Source organism: Myodes glareolus, chromosome 14 (genome assembly GCF_982192425.1).
Source record: "Myodes glareolus chromosome 14, mMyoGla1.1, whole genome shotgun sequence".
NCBI lineage: Eukaryota > Metazoa > Chordata > Mammalia > Rodentia > Cricetidae > Myodes > Myodes glareolus.
In genome coordinates, this window is record NC_142039.1 from 50,091,580 (window position 1) to 50,116,492 (window position 24,913).

The window sequence follows — 24,913 nt, forward strand, 5'->3', positions numbered from 1 at the left end:
ACTTTTCTTAAAATCACATTAACCAAAAGACAAAAAAAAGCTTTTCTGATGGGTAAGAGGACAATGAAATTGCTGTTATCAAATACCAGTTCCAGTTTCTGAACAGCAGTTAAACCCTTGGTCTGCCCCCTTCTTAAGTGAAGAGGGGTTTTAGTCATTTATTATTTTAAGTCTTTCTTTCCTAATGGGAAAGCTTAGTTCTTAGTTCTCGGGTTTGATATTTAATCAAAATGAGTTCTGTGTCTCAAAGATTAAAACAGTCATATGTTCAGTCTGCATCTCAGCTCCAAAGCAAACAAGATTCAAACTGCAGAAAATTGTAGTCTCTGTGGTCAGGTCATCTCAACAGGGCTCTGCGTCTGTGGGTGTCCCAAGTGTCTGGAAGCAGCTCAGCATCTGTTCCTCAGTCCAGCATGGCACCCTGCAGTGTAGAGTGGTGGCAGCGGGTCCTGTGGTCAGGCATTCTCTTCTTTGGACAGGGAAGACTGGACCACGGACTCTTCTCCAACTCCTTTCTCCAACTCCTCTATGGGTGTTTGCAGCTATGATGTCGTCAGGTCTGCCAATACTGTATATGCAGTCATCTCATCCAGCTTTTATTTTCTTTCTGTGATAAAAGAACATAAACACATCTTCAACCCCAAATATAGATAGATAGATAGATAGATAGATAGATAGATAGATAGATAGATAGATAGGTTGGGTCTTTTTATAATTCATTGCAAGGGCCCTTTTTTTTCACCTTAGCAAAGGTCACCTTGGTGCCATTATGTCAGATCTGTCTGCAGCAGATCTGTCTGCAACTTTTATAAGTTGTTTGCAAGGAGCCATATCATGCTCCACAATTCTTTTTCATTAGTAGCCATATATGCAGTTCTCCCGTTGGAAGAGTCATTTGTAAAATCAGCATAACATCCTTTAAGAGATGTTATAACACTAGCAAAATACACTTGTGCAAATTACATCAATGATCATCTGGGAAAATATTATTACTCTGGCCTTTGAATTGAGTAAACACAATTGTCTAAGAAACATTACCTTAAAATTATTAATTCATCTATTGCTTAGTATAAAAAAACATTGATCATAGTCTGTTAAACTATCTCCTAGATTTCATCCTGTTATTTTGTATTAGATAAGCTACTGCTTTAAATTAAGAGTTTAATATCTTAACTGGCAAAAACAGGAAGATATAGCCATAAAAAGCACGTTGTTTTTTCATAAAACTTCTGTAGAATAAGTTTTGTACTTAACATACAATTACTATAGCTGAATCATAATTAATATACTGTACTTGCTGATTACTGTATACTTCACCTGTTGATCTATATTCCACCTGTTTGAGTACCCATCTGGCAGCTTCTATAAGCTCTCTATTGGAAATTGACTCATTTCTCCCTTCAAGAATTTTACTTAGTAGCTCAAGGCCTCCTATAAGAATCTTATAACTAAGGCCTTAACCATTGAATATCTAATTAAAATATTGTAAGATATCTTCCTTTAAAGTTGTAAATCTGCCTAGCTGATAGGAAAATGGAAAAAGAAAGCACATTCAATTAATGATCCTGACCTAATTAGACATCAACCTATAGAAGAATGAAAATAGATCCATATTTATCTCTATGCACAAAACTGAAATCCAAATGAATCAAAGACCTCAACATAAAACCAACACTACTGAACCTCATAGAAGAAAAATTTATAATTAACACTTGAATGCGTTGGTACAACTCTAACACAGCCTCAGTGGCATAGACATTGAGAGAAACAGTTAATAAATGAGATCTCCTGAACTGAGATCTCAACAAGACATACTCAACAAGACACAATATCAGCTTATAGAGTGGGAAAATAACTTTACTCATCACTAATCCCTTGCAAAAACATACAAAGAACTCAGGAAATTAGTCATCAAAAGAACAAATAATCCAATAAAATTATATGGAACAGACCTAAACTGAAAACTCTCAATAGATGAACTTAAAATGACTGAAAGACTCTCGAAAATTGCTCAAACATAACATCCTTTAGCCATTAGAGAAATGCAAATCAAAACAACTCTGAGATTCTATCTTATCCCTGTAAGAATGACCAAGATTAAAAAATACTGCTCACAACTTTTGCTAAAGAGAATGTGGGTTAAGAAGAAAACTCCTCCACTGCTGCTGGGAGTGCAGACTGGCACAGCCTCTTTGAATCATAGTATGGTGAATTCTCAGAAAATTCTGCAACAAACTACTTTAAAACTCAGCAATACCCCTTTTGGGCCTATATATAAAAGATGCTCAATCATACCGTAAGGACATGTGCTCAACTATGTACACAGAAGAATTACTTATCATAGCCAGAATCTGAAAACAACCCAAAATGCGCCTCTTTTATACCAATAATAAATGAGAAACATCATGCTTCTAAATAGTCATAAATACCATAAAATATCTTGGAGAAACTTTAACCACACAAATAGAAAAACCTGTATAAGAACTTTAAATCTTTCAAGAAAGAAATTTAAGATATCAGAAAATGGGAAGATCTCCTATTCTCTTGTGAAGATAGAGCCAACATAGCAAGACTCACTGAAAGTAGTCTACAGATTCAATGCAAATGTCCATTAAAATTATAGCAAAACTCTTTACAGGCCTTGAAAGAACAATCCTCAACTTTATAAGAAAAGATCTCCGACTTTAAAGCCTCACAACTTCACTACAGAGCCACAGTGCTGAAAGCAATCCACCTTGGATACACAAGCCTACAAATAACAGATTTATGACAAAGAAGCAAAATTGTGAAATGGAAAAGAAACATTTTAACCTGCTTATCCCAGAGGTTACCTTATTTCAAACCTGTCTTTTTTCTTCCAGTTGAAGTTGCACCACAAGGCAAGGGGTAGGACACAGGTGTGCTCTCTAAACACACACTAAATAGAAAGTTTACTACCTTAAATTTTGGTATTTTATTTATCAATTGAATTTCTCTGGAAAAAATTTGTCTTGAAGATTCTATGTTTGGAAATACTTCAATGTCTGGAAAATGATTATGAAGAGATAGGATGATGCAGAGAAAAAACCGAAACGGTCTTGCTCTTTAGCCATTTACTGTCAACCCCTAATCTTTGTGGAGCCAAGATCTTTGTGGACAGTTAAATATTAGAGACAATTCAGTAACAAAGGTTGCAAAAGCTACATCTGAGGGAGTAAGTAACCATGGCAACCCTGGCTTCAAGGTTTCTGGTGTATAGGCTGTGTGTGACCTGAGGCCAGGGGCATAGTGTCCGGTGAGACAAGCTTTCGAGGAATTTGCCCAGGGAGTAGGTCTTTTCAACCAAACTTGGCAAAGGAAACTCATATGGCATTTTAGGTTGCTTTGTGCTAATAACCTTGGTCCAGACATCTGTATCGCTGTCTTGGTGCATATCTGCAAAGTTTTTAATTTATGATCTAGCTACAGAGACACTCAGTCTAGTTTGAAATTGTTCTGAGGTTTTAAATCAGCTAAATGTATGTAGCTTGCTTTATACTGGGGGAAAATTGTTGCTTTCTTATGTTAGTCTAAGTAAAGAAGCAAAACTGGTTTCTAAATGTCTTACAGTCTTAATGAAACAATAGATATACTTATGAAGCATATCCTAGTATATTACTGCTCATCAAAATTATACAGATTAATGAGAAATAATCTTCCTGACTATCCACAGTATATGTAGCCCATAAGATTGAGATGTAATCGCAAGGTTACATGTACAAATTACATGAATATACGTGGTAACGGGGAGATTCCACAGCTGTTTTTGCACATGTAAACTTACAGACAGAGGCAGCCAGTTTCCAGAGTCAGTGGTCCCATAACCTTTGGTTGAATGGCATTCTCTCCAACAGAGAATTATTTAGCTAGTGGGTTGACATCTGAATTATCAATTGACATCTGCTATATTTGGGTCATGGCCCACAACAGCTTACGAAAATGGGATGTCCGCCGAGTAGCACTATGGAAACCTATGTGCTACAGATACATGAACTTGAGGGACAGAGCTATTCAAGAATGTACAGATAATATAATGAGTAAGTGCAAGATTTTGGACAGTGAGTTCTAGGACATGAAATTATACTGCTGGGTTTTGGCTTTGCTTTAGTGTGATTGTTCTTTTACTATGTATATTGTCAAACTTCAATAATGAGAAGCATGTAATTTGTTTCTGGATTTATAAGAGCCCAGAGAGTTTTTGCACTTTTAAAGAACTTTACACCTTTAAAATACTGAAATTTTAAAGATTTGGGCTTTTTTTTAAGTAGGATTATATTTTTTTGTTATGAGATAAACATGAGACCTTGGGAACAGAACAAGGGGAATGGATATTACAGATTAAAAGTAAAGTGTTTATTTCACAGGTTGTAAAGTGATATATTGTGATGGTATATTATAAATAACAATTTACCACAGCCCAGAACCACCTGTGAAGAGAATCTCACTTGAGAGATTATCTAGATCAGTTAATATACGCAAGGGTATGTTAATCCCACAGATAAGAAGGAAAAGACCATTGACCCAAATCATCATGCCCAAATTAATGAAAACAAGCAATTAATTAAAGCAAGTCTTTTTCCAAGTAAATGGGTTGTCTACCCTCAGTGTTGATTGAAAAGTGATCAGCCCTGGACATGGAGAAGATACAGGCTTTGATAGCCCCGCAGGTGGGGGTTTCCTAATGGGGCACTTGAAAGACAAATAAGCAGGGTTACAGACACAGACCGCAGGCATGCAAGGTTGATCATAACAGTCTCCTGAAACAAAGATACTGTTGCAGATGGCCATAGCTATATAGTCATAACAAGGTAGTAACAGCAAGGTAGCCAGAAGATTGTCATCACAAGAAGAACATAGAAGATAGTCATAACAGGTAATCATAACAAAGTGATCATGGAAAGGTAGTCATAACAATAGATGGTCTGATCTAAAAGGCCATCTTAAAAGCAAACAGCAATGCCCCATTTATAGGGCCTCCTCTTGTAAGTCATAAAAGCTTTTCTGTGACATCTTTTTTGGTTCTATTGGATCCTGATCTAGGAGTGTGGGTGTATCTGACAAGAACAATAATCCCCTGCTGGGGAAACAAGCATCTGATTTCTTGGGAGTTTTGCATGAACCACCAGGATTTTTTTCAGACAGCCTTGGGACTCTGGAGAACCCCTGGTGAAATTGGAAGCTAAGAAATGGGGGAGTCCTGGCACCCGAACACCCATTGGCAGGGTTTCAACACCTAGGCAACACAACAGAGTCAAGAAACACTGAAAATGTTCTGCCATACTGGTATCCAAGAGATTGAGTAGGCTCTTTGTGAGGCATTGTGCCTTACTGGCTACATAGAACTGCTGGGGCTTGTGTTATGATTTTAGCCAATCCAGCAAGACTGGCACTTCTGGGTTCCAGGGCCATGCATGTGCGGACAACCCCTCAGACAAAAATACCTTGTTGCACAAGGGATCTTAAGAGGTCCTGCATGACCCACGTGCAGCATGGTTGTTCACCTACGTATGACACAACTATGTAAGCCCTTGCTTGCATGTGTGAGCTCTGTCATCTGTGTATGACATAGGCACATCATCTCCCTGTGCACATGCACTAAGCAGCCTTTAAAAGCTGGATGCACCATCTTCAGCTCTCTCTCTGTGCACACTGATCATCACCAGGCCTGTACACGTTTCTTCCAATAAACTCCTAAGCAGGTTTGTTGCATGGTTCGTGCTTCCATCTCACTCACTCCAGGTAATTTCACTGGTGCCGTGAGATGCAGTAGGACCTCCTGCCCCTTTCCTGGGGTTGGGATCCAGAACCGGGTATTTTTTTTTTTCACAACAACCCCATGTTCCATCTGCCTGGGCATGATGACCTCTGTGCACACCAGTGGCTTTGGTAGTGAGTTTTCCCCTTCCAGCCCCCAATCACAGCCTTCATGACTACAGTTGAGTCCTTTGCTGACATTCACCTCTGGTAGCTAATGTGACTGGACCACCCAGGGTTAGTCCTCAGCACACACGCTGAGCAGTGTGCTCACCTTGTGGCCCAGAGTCCCTCGCGTTTTTCTTTTTCTGTTTCTTTTCTTTTCTTTTGAATCACTCATCAGTGGTCCTAGCTATGAGAGACCACTCGGAGCGGCCTCTCGCCTCTCTGGCTTCCAAGTCACCTGGACTGGAGCCATTCAGGCTTCAACACCCCACCTGTAGAGAAGAAAAGCCTTCCTGTAGGCTTGGTGGTGTCAGCAGTTTCATACCCCACCTATAGAGAGGAGACATCTTTCTGTAAGCCTTGTGATGTCGTCAATCTCATGCGTTTTCACAATTTCAGCTATGGGAAACAAGCCCTCCAAGACCATCAATCTAACCTCCTCCTGGTGTGGCTTTTAGAGGCCCTAAAACCCCAGGCCTTAATGCCCTACTTACAGATTCCCACACTTGTTCATCTTTGTTAAAAAAAAGATGGCCTTGTTACAATTTAGATAAGAAATTAAAGTGGCCACCTAGTGATACTTTTAATGTCAGTATTCTACAGGAGCTTTCTAACTACTGTCAGCTGAACCTCACCACTCAGGGATGGGCAACCTGCAAACATGCTTTAGTGGTGCTGAGCTTCTGATTCATGAATCAAAGAAACTAACCTTTGGGTCACCTACCATTGTCATCTCCCACCACAATCTGCCCCATCTCTTAACTTACAAAGGCTTACAAACCTTACCCCCTTCCCGAGTTCTTTCTCTCCAGGTGGCACTAGTAGAAGATGCCACACTCACTTTCCAATCCTGCCCACCCCTTAATATCTCAAATCTCCTACCTCAACCTAACATTAATTATTCACCATCTCATTCCTGTATAGAAATCTTAGAGGATCTACTGCCCCACTCCTCACATATACAGGAGGGCAAACTGTCCCAGGCCACTTATACCTGATACACAGATGGCAGCTGCTTTTTATGTGAAGGGACCCATAGAGCAGGCTATGCCATAGTGTCAGATACTGGGGAGGTAGAGGCACAGGCTCTCCCTCCCCATTCAGTCAGCAGGCTGAATTAATAGCCCTTACTCGTGTCTTCCAGTTAGAAAAGGGACAAACTTTAAATGTTTACACAGACTCTAAATATCCTCCTGTCCCGTGCAGCTATCTGGAAGGAGTTTGGGCTTCTTAGGACAAAAGGAGGATTCACAACTAACTCAGATTACATTATAGACTTGTTAAAAGTCTCCCATATCCCCAAAGATATAGAAATTATTCGCTGTTGGTCTCATCAGACCAATGGTTCCATTATTTCTAAGGGAAATAACCAGGCTGATCAAGCAGCATTCCAGAGTCTAAACCTACCTCAATCACCTCAGTATAGCCCACATTCTTACAGACACCCCCTGACACCCAGCAAATTCTGTCCTACCTACATCAGCTCTGTTTCATTTTGTCAAGGCTCACCTCCAACCCACCCCAGAGGACTTAGAGTTCTTAAAAGTTATCACTGCCTCTTGTAAAATCTGTCAAAAGTCAGATCCCAAGACCAAATGTAGCTTCTCTTTTCCCACCCACCAGGCCAGGGGCTCCCTTCGAGGAACTGACTGGCAGCTTGATTTTACTCATATGCCCACGGTCAGTAGAGTTAAATGTCTCCTGGTCTTGGTGGATACAAGGTCTGGGTGGATTGAAGCATTTCCACACCACTAATAAGAGGGCCCAGACAGTTTCCGATATTCTTCTCTGAGAAATTATCCTCCAGTTTGGAACCCCAGCCTCTCTTCAGTTGGATAATGACCCAGAATTTACTTCCCAGATTTCTCAAACTTTGTCGAAGGCTCTTAACATTCCCTAGCATTTTCATATTCCATGCCGCCCTCAATCTTCAGGTATTTTATTAACTACTCATTACCTCAACCATGTGCCAATTCATGCCCACCACCAATTAAAATAGGGAATCAGGTATTATTCTCTCCCCCAGACCAACACCCCTCACACCTTTCCCTTAAATGTCAGGGCCCCTTCAAAGTAATTCTTAAAACTCTCACAGCTGCCAAGCTCAAGGGACTTCCTCATTAGATCCATCTGTCCCATCATAAACCTTTTACTCTTCCAGCTCAAGGTACTCCCTCATATATATAACTCAAACAGGACCCTGTTCCCTTAAGTTCCAGAGGGCACCAAGACCAGCCACTCTTTCTCCAGTTCCAGAAAAATAAAAGTCTTATCACCATACTCTACTCTCCCGTGCCAACTCCATATATTCTTCCTCTTCTTCTTTCTCCTACCTGCTTTATCAACTTTTCTATATCTCCAATGTCATGCTTAAATTTCCAGTTAACCACTAAGCTGATATTACAGGGACCATCATTAAACATAGAGCTTGAGGTACAAGGACTGCCAAAAGCCCTGGTGGTAAGAAACAGTAATGAGTTTGGGGACATTCATAGCCCCAAACTCACAAAACAGACTTTAACATAACAGATTTATCACTGACTGCAGCAGTGTCTCCTGGATGTTAAGGTAATACCACGATGCTAAAGAGAACAAGTGCCTTAATATTTGCTTCAGCTCCAGGGGACTAATTGGACCTATCTAAATGAACCAAATTCTCCCAGAATAAGTATCATTTAATTCTTCCCTTATCATTCCTGGTCTCAGGAACTTCTGGAAAATTCCCTTCTCCATCCCCCAAACCCCTCCATCTTCCAACTTGGGACTCCCTTCCTCAATCACTAGGATCTGAAATTTTTTCCAGGCATAATTTTCTGCCTTTTTAGCATCTTGTGAGGTACAAACTGTCAGCCAGTCAGTCCCAAAGATCCTAAAAAAACCACACACATAAAAGTAATCAGCCACCACCCCAGGATGTGGTCAAGCACCTCAGCTTTCCGATGCCCCCAAAATCATCAGGAAGCAGTCACAAGAGACCTTACGATGCCCCATTCCCACCCATTAAAGACCCTAAGCTTTCCAAATTTTTAAACCAAAAGGGTAGAATGTCCTGTCCCTTTAAGAGACATGCCCCACCCACTCCTCCGATCTCTGAGGCAAGCAGATCTTCCTTTTGCTTCCTGCATGAGTCTTCCCTTTTCATATCTCTCCTGAAGAGGAAGCTTCTGACTCTCTTCTTTTCTTCCTTCTCCCCACTTCTTCCCCCTTCTCTCCGCTCTTCTCCCTTCTCCCCTTTCCCTTTCCCCTCCATAACCCATTAAATAAATATCCAACCTCACTCTGCATGGTGTATACCTATCTGTCTCTGTCTCTCACCCACCACAGCTGTGGCTCCTCATGGGACCAGATGACCCACCGACCAGTTCTCATTGCCATGTGGCTCCCTGCCCAGCACCCACTGGCCTTCATGACCTATGGGCCACTAAGGACCTGCAGTGTTTTATTTTACCATAACAGCTTGCTTTCCAGGGGGTGCCACACAGGTTCCCGTACCATCACTTGCTGTAGTAAAATATTTCCTCTTTTTCATCAAGGGCAGGATTTTGGGGGAGATAAAAGTGTAATCACCAGCTATTGAAATACCAACATAGAAAGGAGGATGTGTATTTAGACAAAGCCAGTATTCTTTAGTGAAATCAGGTTTAGAGGCATTCATCACCTAGAAGCACTTACAAATCAAGTCCCATGAAGGGTGTTGGCTATATGAAGAATCTTGACCCTGAGGGGTGGTTCCCAAAAAGACTCCTGGTGTCTGACTTCCTCCTGGGAGTCTGGTGATTGGAGCCTCCTGGGGTATCAAGACTGGGGTGTGTCCTATTGCCACTAGGTGATTTTTCTGAACCTCTAATCTAATAGTGAAGAGGGCCTCTGGAATTGGCCCAAGACAAGGTTCAGGGCTATCATATATTTGAATACCTCAGGTTTTACCAGTAGTCCATTCCTCAGTAAGTCAATTTTCGTTGATCAGTAAATTTTATCCTGAGAGGGTTACATTTCTGTCTTCCATAGAATCCACAACCCACATCAAATATACCTTGTTATACAGTGATCAGATCATCTCTTACTGATGATGTCTACCAAATAGGTCCAGTATTCACACATTTCCAAGATGCACAGAAATAAGATTCAGCTTCCCCCATATTGCCATCACCAGAACTTCTCAGTAGTTTGTCTTGAGCAGACATAAAAACTGCTCACTTGCTCTCTGTCCCTATTTCATCTCTGTCTCTGTCTCTGTCTTTCTGTCTCTCTCTGTCTCTCTCTCTCTCTGTCTCTCTCTCTCTCTGTCTCTCTCTCTCTCTCTCTCTCTCTCTCTCTCTCTCTCTCCTGGCACCTGTGTTGGTTGACCAGAAGTAAATCCTGCACTTCAAATTCTAGAGGAATGGAGTGCTGAGGAGTTCCATCCAGAGGGGTGAGTCTGTGCTATCCGGGTCAGACTGTCCCGGAAGAGAGCACAGTGCCCCCCTCAGCTTCTGCTGCAGGGTCTTCTGTGTTCCACTTGACTCTGCCCTGCCCCACGGTCGCTGTTTTGTCTCCTGTGTCCTTGGAATACCAACTATCCCTATTTCAGTGCTGAGGAGTTCCATCCAGAGAGGTGAGTGTGTGCTATCCAGGCCGGACTGTCCCAGAAGAGAGCACAGTGCCCTCCTCAGCTTCTGCTGCAGGGTCTTCTGTGTTCCACTCGACTCTGCCCTGCCCCACAGTCGCCCTTTTGTCTCCTGTGTCCTTGGAATACCAACTATCCCTATTTCAATGCTGAGGAGTTCCATCCAGAGAGGTGAGTGTGTGCTATCTGGGGCAGACTGTCCCGGAAGAGAGCACAGTGCCCCCCTGAGCTTCTGCTGCAGGGTCTTCTATGTTCCACTCGACTCTGCCCTGCCCCGCAGTCACTCTTTTGTCTCCTGTGTCCTTGGAATACCGGCTGTCCCTATTTCAGTGCTGAGGAGTTCCATCCAGAGGGCTGTCCCTATTTCAGTGCTGAGGAGTAACATCCAGAGGGTGCTGAGGAGTTGCATCCAGAGGTTTCTGAGGAGTACCATCTAGAGGGACAGGAACAGTTCCTGCTCCTGCACTGAAGAGATCCACACAGAGAGTCAGTCACAGCAAAAACTGAACCAAGACACCAAGACTCTCCTGGCTCCATTTGAAGGAAGAGATGGGCAGGCGCCAATGCAAGAATTCCTTCAACAACCTGAAAGGCAACATGACATCACCAGAATCCAGGGATCACAAAACTAGAAGAATTGAACACCCTGCTCAGAAGAAATATAAGAAATCGACTCTAAGCAGAACTAGAGGAACTTAAACAGAAGATGAAAATATGCCATAAAGAAATGGAGATAACAAACAAAAAGTAGATGAAATGAATAAATTTCTCAAAGATACCCAAGAAAAACAAAAATCCAAGAAAAAACAATCAAACATGTAAGGGAAACAGTTCAAGACTTGAAAAATGAAATGGAGGTAATGAAGAAAACACAAACCAAGGGAAGGCTGGATATGGAAAATCTGGTAAACAAATAGGAACTGCAAAGACAAGTATTACCAAGCAGAGACAAGTATTACCAACAGAATACAAGAGATAGAAGAAAGAATCTCAGACACTGAAGATACTGTAGAGGAAATAAATTCACTGATTAAAGAACAAAGCAAATCCAACAAATTCTTAACACAAAACATTCAGGAAATCTGGGACACCGTGAAAAAGCCAAACCTAAGAATAATAGGTGTAGAAGAAGGAGAAGATTTACAGCTCAAAGGCCCAGAAAATATATTCACCAAAATTACTGAAGAAAACTTTCCCAATCTAAAGAAGGATATTCCTATGAACGTACAAGAAGCATATAGAACACCAAATAGACTGGATCAAAAAAATTCCCTCACCATATAATAATCAAAACACAAAACATACAGAATAAAGAACAAATATTAAGAGCTGCAAGGGAAAAAGGTCAAGTAACGTATAAAGGGAAACCTATCAGAATTACACCTGACTTCTCAATGGAAACCATGAAAGCCAGAAGGTCTTGGATAGATGTGATGCAGAAACTAAGAGACCAAGGATGCAAGTCCAGACTACTATACCCAGCAAAGCTTGCATTTACCATCGATGGAGAAAACAAAATATTCCAGGACAAAAACAGATTTAAACAATACGTAGCCACAAACCCAGCCCTACAGAAAATACTAGAAGGAAAACCACAAACCAAGGAAGCCAACAACACTCATAATAACACAAGCATCTGACAACCCTCCACCAGTACTACTCAAAGAAGGGAAACACACAAACAATAGCACCAGGAAAAATAACCAGAGTCAACCACCACTGGTCATTAATATCGCTTAATATCAGTGGACTCAACTCACCTATAAAAGGGTACAGGTTAAGAGAATGGATACGTAAACAGGATCCAACATTTTGCTGCCTACAAAGAAACACACCTCAAACACAAAGACAGACACTACCTCAGAGTAAAGGGTTGGGAAAAGGTTTTCCAATCAAATTGACCAAAGAAACAAGCGGGTGGGGCTATACTAATATCTAACAAAGTAGATTTCAAACTAAAATCAGTCAGAAGAGACAGAGATGGACACTTTATACTCATATCAGGAACAATTCATCAGGAGGAAGTCTCAATCCTGAATATCTATGCACCTAATATAAAAGCACCCATATATGTAAAAGAAACATTACTAGAACTCAGAGCATACATCAAACCCCACACTATAATAGTGGGTAATTTCAACACTCCTCTCTCACCAATGGACAGGTCAATCAGACAGAAACCTAACAGAGAAATAAGAGAACTAACAGATGTAATGAACCAAATGGACCTAACAGACATCTATAGAACATTCCACCCAAACAGAAAAGAATATGCATTCTTCTCAGTATCTCATGGAACCTTCTCAAAATTTGATCACATAATTGGTAACACAGCAAACATCCATAGATACAAAGAAATTGTAGTAACCATCTGTGTACTATCAGATCACCATGGAATATAGTTCGAATTCAACAACAATTCTACCTCCAGAAAGCCTATAAACTCATGGAAACTGAAAAGTCAACTACTGAAAACTGGACTAAACTCCCTAGGTCCAAATGAGAAGCAGAATGAGGGAGATCGAATGAGAGCTCACCAAGGCCAGCTGGACTGGGACTGAACGAGCATGTGATCAAACCGGATTCTCTGAATGTGACTGACATGGGGGATGACTGAGAAGCCATTGACAATGGCACTGGGTCTTGTTTCGTCTGCATGTACTGGCTTTTTGGGATCCTAGTCTGTTTGGATGCTCACCTTCCTAGACCTGAAGGGAGGGGGGAAGAACTTGAACTTCCCACAGGGCAGGAAACCCTGACTGCTCTTAGGACTGGAGAGGGAGGAGAAAAGGGAGTGGGGGGAATGGGAGGGTATTGGGAGGAGGGGAGAAAGTGGAAATTTTTATAAATAAATAAATTAATTAATTAAAAAAGAAAAAAATAGATAATGTTTAACAAAATTAGCAGACAGGGAGGGTAGCCATATCTTCTCTTTCCTTTTTTGAGACAGGGTTTCTCTGTATAGCCCTAGTTTTTCTGGAACTTGCTCAGTAGACCAGGTTGGCCTTATAACACAAATATCCATAGCCTCTGCCTCCCACGTGTGAGATTAATGACATGTGCCACTACCTTCCAGCTCCTAGACATACATCCTTTAGTGAATCTTCTCGATGTGTTCTCAGAATGAGCTTTATGCTTAAAAACCTTGTTTCAGGTTGACAGTTTTCAAGCAACAAGATGTTAGCCAGAAGCAAAAAACGCAGAAGTTGAAAAACAAAGGTTTTATATTCAGAGACTTTCCAAGACTGTAGACTGTGATTGAGTGGGTGTTTTGCTTTCATTTACAATAGTGGTGCTCTCTATTGCTGAATTTTATAACCTGAATGGTAATGTTACCTGTGTATAAATATTTAATAATTAACCCTGTGTTGTAAGTTTTAAGTCAATTTTTATTACAGATTCTACAGATTTTTAATCATTTCAAATAAACTTTTAAATCTTGTGGTATAGAAAATTCATGTAATTTGCATAAGTCTTGAGAAAAGATTTATATCTTAGCAAAAGTTTCAGGCAGTTAAGTGAAGCTACTATTTTGTCTTTTTAAAGCTGTTCTGCCTTACTTTTTTATTTCCTGCCACAAACCCAGGTGGATCTGCTAACAGGACAGTCACTTTCCAACTCTGGAACAAGTGTTTCAATGTAACAGGACAACATAAAACAATATTTTAACATTGTCTTTACCCAAAAGACATTCAAATCCCTGCTAACCTGAACCCAGTGACCACAACCCTCAGAGATGCAGGGTTTTGAGACTTGGCTCTCAAAGCCACCATGACAAGTGGAGGTGGTGGATTCGTGCCTGTGTGGGGCCGGGGTGGGGTTGCTCTGGATCTACTGCTGTCTCAGCCAATAATTGCGACACCATAGTTACTGACATGCTTCTCTAGTAGCAGCCCAGCAGGACTTTTATATCCTACCAGATCTGACTCCTACCCCTGCCAATAGATGTAGTTTGAAATAAACCTCCGTTGTTCTATTTACCAATAAGACTCAGGAGGCAGAGGCTCGTGAAAACCTGCTAAGTCAGAGAGATTGAAGAGCAACTTGCTGATCATTACTCCTTGCCAGTGTCTCCAAAACGGTTCTTCCTTCTGCTCCAACAACCCCCCCAGAAGAAAAGAAAAGAAAAGAAATGAAAAAACCTGCCATGTTCAAAAAGTTCCTCCCTACTACCTGTGTATCCATCTGTCTTCCAGATGCCCTCTGACTCTCTATCATTACATTCTGTCAGCCAGTTGCTGACTCTGCATCCTCACCCAAGGTTGATATTTTTAATTAAAGGAAATGCAAACTCAGATTTCACAGTGTTATTTATCCAGCACAATACATGTTTGGTGAGAAAACAAAATTTATTTGGACATGGTCATTAAGGTTGTCACAGAATTTGACTATTACAGTTGCTTGTGGAGAAAAACACTAGTTTACAGAAGCATGACTTCTGCCAGGAGAAAATACGGTAGTTCAAGGTAGCTGTCATGGCAGATGGATAGTTTGAGAGAAAGTAGTAAAATCCAGCTGTTAGAGGACCACACTGCCTGTTCCTGTCCCCAAGTCTAGCACAGTGGTGGGCACACACCTGGTGACTGGTGGACAACAAAGAAAAGTAATATTAAAATGTGCATTAAGGACCAATCACTAGGAAAACTCCAATAGCTGTCATCATCCACAGAAGTGTTTACTATGATGTGTGCAGGTTAAGACAAGTGATGGCAAGAGTTGAGGAGCCAGGAAAGCACAGTGTATATAGTTGGCATGGTTTGTCTGTGCAGTGTGAGGGGTGTTTATTAGGGTCACCTGAGAGAACTCTGTGGTTACCTTGTGGAATTTTTTGCCTCTTTTGTTGTTTTACATAACAGGGAACCAAAGCACTCTGTTGCCCTGAGACCTGGCAGAGGGCACAGATGAATGTCAGGAAAGGGGGAGACAAATGAGGGCATCCGAAGATCAGGCAGCCAGGAGAAACGTGCCCTCACCTTGGAACATGGTTCTGCCATATGCCCATCCTCACAGAGTTAGAGAAGTTCTCAAGATGCTAAATTGGGAACTGTTCCTGACATAGTAATTGTGCCTATGGAGAGGAGAACCTGCCACAGAACAAGAGGCTATTGGTTTCATTGTGCCTGATGAAGAACAGGAAGGGGCGGTCGGCACAGAAAGTTAAGGCAGGTTCACGGTCACAGTCATAACTTATGATGGCCGAGGCTGCTGCAGCTTCAGTGCCTTCTTCATTGACCTCCACAACACTCTTGTGAACAAACTTGGACAGACGCAGGTTTTTCTCTGGAGACATTGCTGATGAATCAGCCTTGCTTCCTTGGAAGACATCCACCATTCTCAAGTGCTGAAACATGGACCCCATCTCATAATTCTCTTCCATTTTAAATTTTGGAAGGAAAACCTTTATATAAATTCTCTTCATATAGTCTGGTTTGGTCCAGGCTGTTAACTTCTCAAAGGTGAGATTGTTTTCCACCTGACAAATCAGATTTAGAGACTGTCAGATTCACAGTTGAGGTCTTACCCAGAGTTTCATAATCACTTCCTGCTCAGACTCCTCCATCATCCCACATGAGGCACTGCCTCTTCACATGGCCAGAGAGTATGAGTGTCCCACTGTCCTGCTAGTATGTGGCTTCCCTGATGGGTATGGAGGCCCATCACCCTGGGGGTAGAAAGACCTGGCCATCTTCTCCTAAACCCACTGGAAGGGAGGTCCATCCCGGGTTAGATTCTCTGCGTTTTCTGTGCTGTGTGACTTAAATGTGAAATTCCTCAAAAGACTCCCATTGTGAATGCTTTCTCTTCAGCTCTTTGTACCTTTTTCTTAGGCATCAAGGGGTCTAGAAGAATGAAGGAAGTAGTTCCTGGAGGTTACCTATGAAGGACATCCTTAGTTCTTTGTCCCTTCTTATTTTTCTGCTTCCCGATTACTAAAAGGCTTATAATGTCTGCCAAGTGCCCCTGCCTCAATGGAACCATAAGATGCGGACAGGTAACTTGAAATGAGCTCTCTGAATCCGTGAGCCTACATAAATCCTCCCCTCCTGTGTTATTTTTGTCAGACATCTTATCAGTGATGAAAATCTAACTAACACTAGAGAAGCCATGCCACGGTTAGGGAGCTGAATGAGAAGAGCCAGGGAAGCTGTTCTGATTACAAAGACCCCTTAGATCTTTCACACTGCACTGCCCTCCATTAATAGGCTGGCTGACATATTGTGGGTTATCCAGCTGCAAGGAAGACCAAGAAGTCCCATAATGGTCTGCCTGACTCTTCTGTCTGCAGCTGTCACTCCTCCCCTTCCACTTTGTTAGGTTAAAGTGCAATATTTTTTCTGTATATTTTATTTCCTATTATATTAAAATAAATTAATAACAAGGATCATGACAAAGTTCTATTTACAGAGGGGTGTTATTTTCCAAGCACTGTGCTACGTTTGCTGCCTGAGTTCCCCTCATTTCATCCTATCAGGTAGTGATCATCACATCACATTCTTGTGATGAAGATATAATATATGGCAAGGTCACACAACCCACAGTGGGAGTCTTGAACACACTTTGGTCCCAAAGCCTTGTGCCTGCACACAATTCGAAGCTCAGACTGTTAGTACTACCCACTCTCCATGAAGTTGCCAGAGTGAAAACATTAAGTTTTCTTCTTGGTGGGAGGTTACGTATGCTGTGAATATGTTTTAGTAGCAACAGTTAATAAAGAAGCTGCCTTCTACCTGTGCAAGGCAGAAAAGTGTTAGGAGGGGAAACTAATCTAGAGGGTGGATGAAAGGAGGCAGAGTCAGGGAGATGCCATATAGCCTAAGAGGGGAAAGATGCAAGCTGCCAGTTGAAACCCTGCTAGTGGTCCATGAGCCTCATTGTGCAATATAAAATAATGGAAATGGGGGTAATACTAGATGTAAGAACTAGCAAGCAATATGTTTAAGCTATTGGCCAAGCAGTATTGCAAATAATATAGATTTCTTTTATTATTTTAGGGCTGAGAGGATGAGAATGAACAAGCAGACTCCACCAACAAATTGGCGTCCCAACATGGGGCTGACTAAATCCATGTAAAACCTGAGAATTTACGGAAAGGATTCCTAGATCCCCCAACATCTTCTAATGAGAATAGACACTAGACTCTTCTAGAAGACATTTAGAGTGTCAAATAATACAAATTCTCCTGCCTCACCTGGCTGAGGTCCACATCATCATCTGGAAGGAGGACCACAAAGCTCAGCTCCATACTCTCATAGGGCATCACCAGCACCTGTGCCTGTACTTCCTTCACGTAGGCGTGGTTAAATGTGTGTTCCTGACGCATCATCTGCACTGGTCTTTTCTCACTCTGAACAGATGAATTCAGGACATAAAATACATTATGGAGAGAGGTCAAAAGGTTTCCAAATGAGCTGAAGTTAATGCCAGGAGTGTTCTCATCACTCAGAATGAAAACACTAATCATGGTCCAGTGAACACTTAGTTAATGTCTTCCAGTCTCTTCCTGTTTTCATTAAAAAAATAATTGTTGTAAGCACATAGGTAACTGTAGTAGGATTCTACAGTGGTGATAAAGGCCTTGACCAAAACAGCATGGGTAGAAAAGGGGTCTTTCATCTTACAACTCTCAGGTCACATTCCATCCCTGAGGGAATTCTGAGCAGGATCTCAGGCAGAAGCCATGGAGGAGTGCTGCTTATTTGCTTGTTCCCCACGGATTTCTTAGCCTGCTTTCATACACAGCTCATGACCTCCTGCCCAGGGTTGGCACTACCCACAATGGGATGGATCCACACCAATTATTAATTAAGAAGTGTGCCCCATAGACTTGTCTCAAGGCCAACCTTATGAAGGCAGTTTCTCCATGAAATGCCAGTCCTTCTCAAATGGCTCCGGTTTGTCTCCAGTTAACAAAACAGCAACCTAGCAGGGATTTACTTAGGAAACATCATGTGTTACCAGCAGGAGAAATGTGTCATTCAATTATTAATATTTTAAAGTCATAGTTTTGTCTATAATGTTCCACAAAGGCTCATGTTTCAAAGTCTTTGTCCACAGGTTCACACCTACTGAGATCTGGACAAAAACCGTAGCAGATAGGGCCTATTAGAGATAAATCAGATTTTGGAGAGGGGCTGCCCCTGAAAAAAAATTGACAACGCAATCACTCTTTCTTTTGCTTCCTGACTGATGTGAGGTGACCAAACACCACATGCATTTTCACTGCATGTTGTACTGTACCACCAAAACCTGGAGTGATTTGACCAACTGACCCAGACCAAAACTTCTGGAACCATGAGCTACATTAAATAATTCCTAATTTAAGTTGATTATCTCAGATAACTTGTTACTCTAAAGGAAAGATGGTTACCAACACACCAGAAATAGGATTTTTACCATTTATGATTTTCAGTCATTATACCTAAGGAAGCAGCATAATCAATTATAGATAACAGAAAAGTTTTCAAAAATTAGACTGGGATATTTTCAAAGCGGTGTAAATAATACTGCAGACAGATACATCCTCTCAGAAAACAGGCTCTTAACAGGAGCACACATGCTCAGAGATTTACTATATTTCACAGCCTTCAAACTCATCATAGATTAAAAGTTCCAGAGCACAGACACTGACAGACATAGGTTGGCGCTACATCCTGATAGCCAATCAGAATGAATTAATTAAATTACTACAAGTTGGAGACCCTCTGAACAGATCTCCATGTAGCTTTGTGATGCAATTATATTCTGATGACCCATCACAGGAAGAAAGTTCTTGTCAAATCTTTAAATGGTATATTGAACATTAAAAAGTTGTTAGAGAGCATCTATATTAATTATATAAATTTTTAAATAAAAGAAGCCATGGTTTAAAGACTTTAAAGTACTCCTAATAAAAAAGGGAATGGACAGTTTAACATTGCAAAATTCTTTAAATTTCATTTGTTTAAAGATTGAGCAAACTATTCCAAACAGCAATTAAATATACTGCAATTAAAACTGAAATCACTGAAATTGAATCACTCTGTTTCATTGTTTACAGAGACCTGTAAATACTGCTTAATAATGATAAATCGGCCAATAGTTTAAATGTTAGTAATGTTTGTATATTCCTTTCTGCTATGCATCATGCTTCATGTATATTATACTAATATATTGTAAGCAGTTACATTTTGGCATTCTTGAACATAAGGAGAATTTAGGTTAGAATGAGCTAGAAGCTGAGGTCACATAAGAAGTTTTCAAAAGCAGTGATTGCCACCAAAAAAGATAGAAAATAATATAGGTAGTTAATGCTCTATATTTCAATCAGTTGTCTATGTTTTAACCTTTCATTCAGAAATATTAATTTCTAATGGTCTTCTGTGCTTTCCTATTCTCTTTCTTTCTAGGCTGAAGATCAAGTCCAGCAACCCACAGGACTTTGGATCTGTGCTACTGAGCCCCTACACATTCACCATTATGCATTTCCATGCAAGTTCTTTGTAACACTGGCATGAACTTTTGTGTATTGTTACATACCTGGTTTATTTTAAAGGGCATTTCCCTTGTGAGTGTGTGTTCAAACGGTTGATGCCACTTTCCATTGAAGTATAAGGCATTGACAAGAACCAACCTCGTCTCTGAATCAACGGAGCCTCCTGACAGCAACTCTGGAATTTTCCCTTTTGAGAAAAAAAAGAGACTTCCTTCAGGTTCATTTTACACACATGCGAGAAATAAGTTGATGTGGCATCTGGGTAGATTCAAGAATCACAGTTCCAAATTTACTAAATTTCGTTAAAAAATGAAAAAAAAAAAACCAAGATGCCAACATCCATGTATGACTGGAGATCATGTGCACCGAATGACCATCCTCAAAGTGAGGATACTGAAGGACTTCGAAGTCTCTCAAGGAGAACAGGTTTGGAAAAAGCAGAAAAAGTGACTCCAGGATGGAGAACAAAGAAGCAGGAAATGTGGAAGGGGTCACAGGAGACTAATGTTTAACCTTGGATGCTGTTGTGGTTACCATCTTGACTGTCTGAATCAACTAAGAGACATGTCTCTGGGCAGGCCTGGGAAGACAATTCCCAGGATAGTGACCTAAGGGGGAAGACGCTCTTCAGAGTGGGCAGTGCCTTCCTGTGCTGCCTGACTAAAGGACAGAGGGAGAAGCAGCACTGCTTTTGCCTGCCTGCCTTCAGCCCTTGCTGATGAGTGCATCTATGCCCTTTGTGCCCTGTGACTGCCAGTTTTAGCTGACACTGGGACTCAGTAATTTTGACCTTCATGTGGACAGAAACCAGTGGCTTTCGAGAATATTCTAGGTTTTCCATGCCAGCATAAGTCTGATAAGTTTTCCAGACTTAGAGACAATGGAATAGCTCTCAGATTCTCTAATTCTCCACATGTAGTTGGTCACTGTGGGATTATTCAGCCAAAATATTGTATGCCAATCTTTTAAATTCTATCTGTATTATATATCATTCTGTTCCTCTAGAGATCATGAAGTAATAAACTAATGTTAGATACAGAGTCTTATCTAGAATACCATGGCCATGCCCAATTCTAGCATAGCACAACATATCAGAGACTCAAAGGCAGAAAGTAGTTTGCTGAATAGCTATTACTATTCTACACTCTCCATCGCCGAAGCAAACAACATAGGCAAGAGAACAGATTCCCTTCTTCTCCATTAAGGGAGATCCTATCAATGGTCAAGAGAATCCTGCTCATTTGTAATATCAAAAGTGTAGAAGAGGTAAAATTCTAGCAAAAAAATGGGCAAATAATTGCGGAGCCTTTAAGAAAAGATTCTCATTATTATTGTTACTCCGTTAGCACAAATAGGAATGTACTTATTGGTATAGAGCTGTTTGGATGGTTTACATATCAGACAATGGTCTCAAATCTCTGAGTCCAATTCTCAAACATGTTATCTTTGAAATAAAAACAAATAAGGTTCAACCCAAATGAAAAGTTCTTTTAGGTCAATGTAACTGAGCAGCCCTGATGGAGTATTTTCAATGGAAATCAAGGCTGATTTCACCACATATAAGTGAGGGATCTGAGACAGGAAGGGTGGAATCAGAAGCAGGAATCCTCTTCAGACATAATGGTGGTGGGGGCCGGGGAAACACAGACCATAGGAAGAAGGAACCCAGGGAAGACTTATTGAGTTAGAGCTCCACATGAATCTCCATAGTAGAGTCACATGACCGACCAACACTGCAGACCACCCCTGTCTTATAATGTAAGCTGCTCGACTGGAAATCAGGCCCATGAGTTCTCATGACATTTGTATCATCCCTCTGCCCTGAATAAATATATAAATAACTCTATTTTTCAAAATTAAGTGTCTGAATAAAATCTCCATGATTTCACTGAGGTCTGAATTATACCACATATAATGATGTTAGTCTGAATCCCTTTGATTTCCTGAAATAACGTCTAGTCCATGGGGGGCGGAAAGGGAAGCTAAAAGAAAGAGGAGGAAGGGAAGAAGAGTGAAGGGTAGATAGTAAGGACAAGAATGTGGGGTGTGAAATAACTTGAAATTCTGACCTTCAGTCTGTTTGGAGACCCACGTGTTTATGTGCTTCCTGGACTCCTCTGGAGCTTTGGCAAAGGACAGCTGCTCCAGCTCCGAGTGATAGAACTGAAGACAGGACTCCTTATAGGTCTTTGGAGAGAAAATGTTCAGGGAAATAACAATGCAAAATAAATTGTTAGCTAGCAAGCTTCCCAATCATCTGAATATAATGGCAAAGACCAAACATCTTCATTTACTAGGCCTTCGTAAGTGAGAATAATAAGACACAAATAAATGACAATTACAAATAGTCAGGTTTGAAATATTTCAAGGCATAGTTTTAAAATTGTGATCTTCGGGCAAATTTACTGAATTTAGTTTCCTTGTGTAGCTTAGGTTGGCTTAAAACTCATGACCCTACTGTCTCATCATTCTAAAAGCAACTGTTATAAATATGGATCATCACATTCGCTAGAAATTGATTCTTAATTTTCTCAAACACTCTAGGACCTTCAATAGAAATCTATAGCAACACATTTTTGAATTCAATTTTAATCATCCCACTGATACAACTTACTGGGGGTATTTCGCAAGAGTTCTCTGCGAAGATCCTATTGCCCATTCTAAGCAAGTACTTTCTGTCTGGCTTGTTCAGAGTATTGAGAAGACACTGGAAGCCCCGATGAATGTCTTCCTCTGTGTTTAAACCAAGTGTCCGTAAATGAAAACAATGAAATAGTATGACATCAGTAATAAAGCATTTTGGTTGTAAAAAGAATTTGCAAGCTAAAGAGATGGTTACAGCAGTGATGTACATAAGGCTCTGATATAAGGAAGAGTTATAACAAAACAATTAAAAATCAAGTATTAGCCTTCCTTTCCAATAAATAATTACAAAATCTATTGCTCTAAAAAATGAATTCTATCTAAGAAACTGGTGTTTTAAATATTTTTGACATCTTTTTTCCCCCCAATAAAGTTTTTGGGCTAAATATAAGGCCTTAAACTTGCTCCAAGAGTCCTACAACTGAGTTGTAATTGCAGCACCCTCCTTCCATGGATTACACAAAAAACAAACAAATCTCATTTGGAACTAAGTTGTGCAGGTAACCTTGGACTTGTGATCATCCTGTCTCAGTCTCCTTAGAAGTTTGACTTAATCATGTGTGACCTATGACCTAGCATGAATCTATTTATGAACCATTTTCTAAGTGAAGTCTGGATAAAAATTTGAGATCTCTCCAAGAGATTTCTCATGAAAAATCATTGCCTGAAAGAAGTATTACTGGAGGAGATTCTCTTCCTTCCTTTTAGCTCCTTCCTCATGAAACAGAGTGCGGTATTCTGACCCTCCCTTCTCAGTAACTCTTAGGCAAGTGAAGCAGGTGTCAGGTGACAGGGAACTTACCTGAGATATCTGGACTGCAGTGTCTCCCTTCGCCCCCAAGAGGACCATAGCTAGAGCAGAGGAGATGCTCACGGGAGAGTAACATACATTTTTTGAAGGGTTGTTTTGACAAAGGATCTTTAAAAGGTGGATGGCAAAGGTGCCGTTTGCTTCAGACAGAGTGTTCATGATGCAGAGTCTGGAGGCAAAGGAGAAATGGTACTCAGCACAGCACTGATGATTCCCTGATCTGACTCAGGGAAATCTGGGACTCTACTCTTGGTTCTCATTTCAAAACTCCTAAGTACTTAATATTTCAAATTTAAGTTTTATCCTCAGTCACAGTCCTTCCAATTTTAAGGTTATTATCTAGGTGTGGTCACGGAAGAAGACCAAACTAGCATCTGTCCCATCTGCATATATAGAAGGTCAGATCATCAGGACTGCACACACAGAACACAGTTGAGAGAGGGGGACTCTGGAATCTTTTCATACAATCCAATTCTTCTCTCTGAAGATGGTGAAGTTGAAGATAAAGAGGAGGAGGAAGAGAAGAGGAAGGGAAGAAAAAAAACAGCTCTGTGTATCTAGGTCTTCTAGCCTGAATTCAGCTAAGCTGAATTCTGTGTGTCCCTGTGAAGACTCCTCTGAGATGTCCAGGTGTGCATTAGACAGTGTCTCCATGTTTTCAGTTGCTGCAGGAAAGACCCTGAAATGTTGAATGAGACCCTAAGACAATCTGGTGTCATCAGCTCTGCTGTGCAGCAGGGAACATCCACCTGCAGTGGCTGCTCAGGGGGCAATGATCAGCTAATTCCACCAAATCTGCTTCTTTGTTGAGCATACCTCAGTCCCAGGTAAATGGACATTTTGTCCAGTCTAAATGGCTTCTCCTAACTTCCTAACAAAAATCTGAGTCCCTGCACATCCCATGACTATGCGCTCCCTGTCATATGGCCCTTGAGCACTGGAAGCTTGCCCCAGAGTGCTTTCTACTGTGTTAAAATGCAGATCACACATTCTAGGGAGATTCATAACATCACAACTCATACTTTTACCTTCTGCCTAGTCAGAAAAACATAGCATCTTGAGAGACTGCTCAGGTCATTTTATTCTTCCTCTAATTCCCCCAAAACTATTCAGGGAATTTGGGGCTGCTTTGTTTCAATGACTTACTGTCTGGTCTTCTCTTCTGACATTTTTGCCACCCCTACACACTTGCCCATCCTTATGTCCCTTTATAATTAAATCTGAGTCCCCAAAGTGGTGTTTAATCCACTGAGAAGGTCATCTGCCCCATCACTATCAATGAGTTCAAGCTATTCAGTCATCTCTCCTTCAACGTCAGGGTCTCTGCTGTGTTAGTCTAATTCTCCTGCCTTGACCATTTCTTTCTTTACTCCTAAGTGCACTCCTTTCTCTTACTGATTGTTCTCCCCACCATGTAAGTTCTCTGAAGGAAAAGGAGATGTCT

At 41.0% G+C, this 24,913-nt stretch overlaps 2 protein-coding genes across 3 annotated transcripts in view; one reads left to right on the forward strand and one right to left on the reverse strand.

Moving 5' to 3' along the window:
* The window catches only part of LOC125397621 (serpin B9-like), a 242,101-nt gene that overhangs the window by 88,450 nt on the left and 128,738 nt on the right, over positions 1-24,913 (forward strand). The window lies entirely within an intron of this gene.
* On the reverse strand, positions 14,915-23,632 carry LOC146892024 (serpin B9-like). 2 transcript variants are annotated; one of them, XM_087896512.1, is made up of 6 exons: positions 23,462-23,632; positions 22,630-22,768; positions 22,085-22,202; positions 20,060-20,202; positions 17,733-17,888; positions 14,915-16,016 (listed from the first exon to the last, which is right to left on the reverse strand). In XM_087896512.1, exons 1-6 carry the CDS (start codon positions 23,626-23,628, stop codon positions 15,612-15,614), a joined length of 1,128 nt encoding a protein of 375 aa, XP_087752638.1. In that variant the 5' UTR covers positions 23,629-23,632; the 3' UTR covers positions 14,915-15,611. The 2 variants fall into 2 exon arrangements, with proteins under 2 accessions (XP_087752638.1, XP_087752637.1); XM_087896511.1 differs by having other exon boundaries at positions 22,630-22,746; positions 23,419-23,632.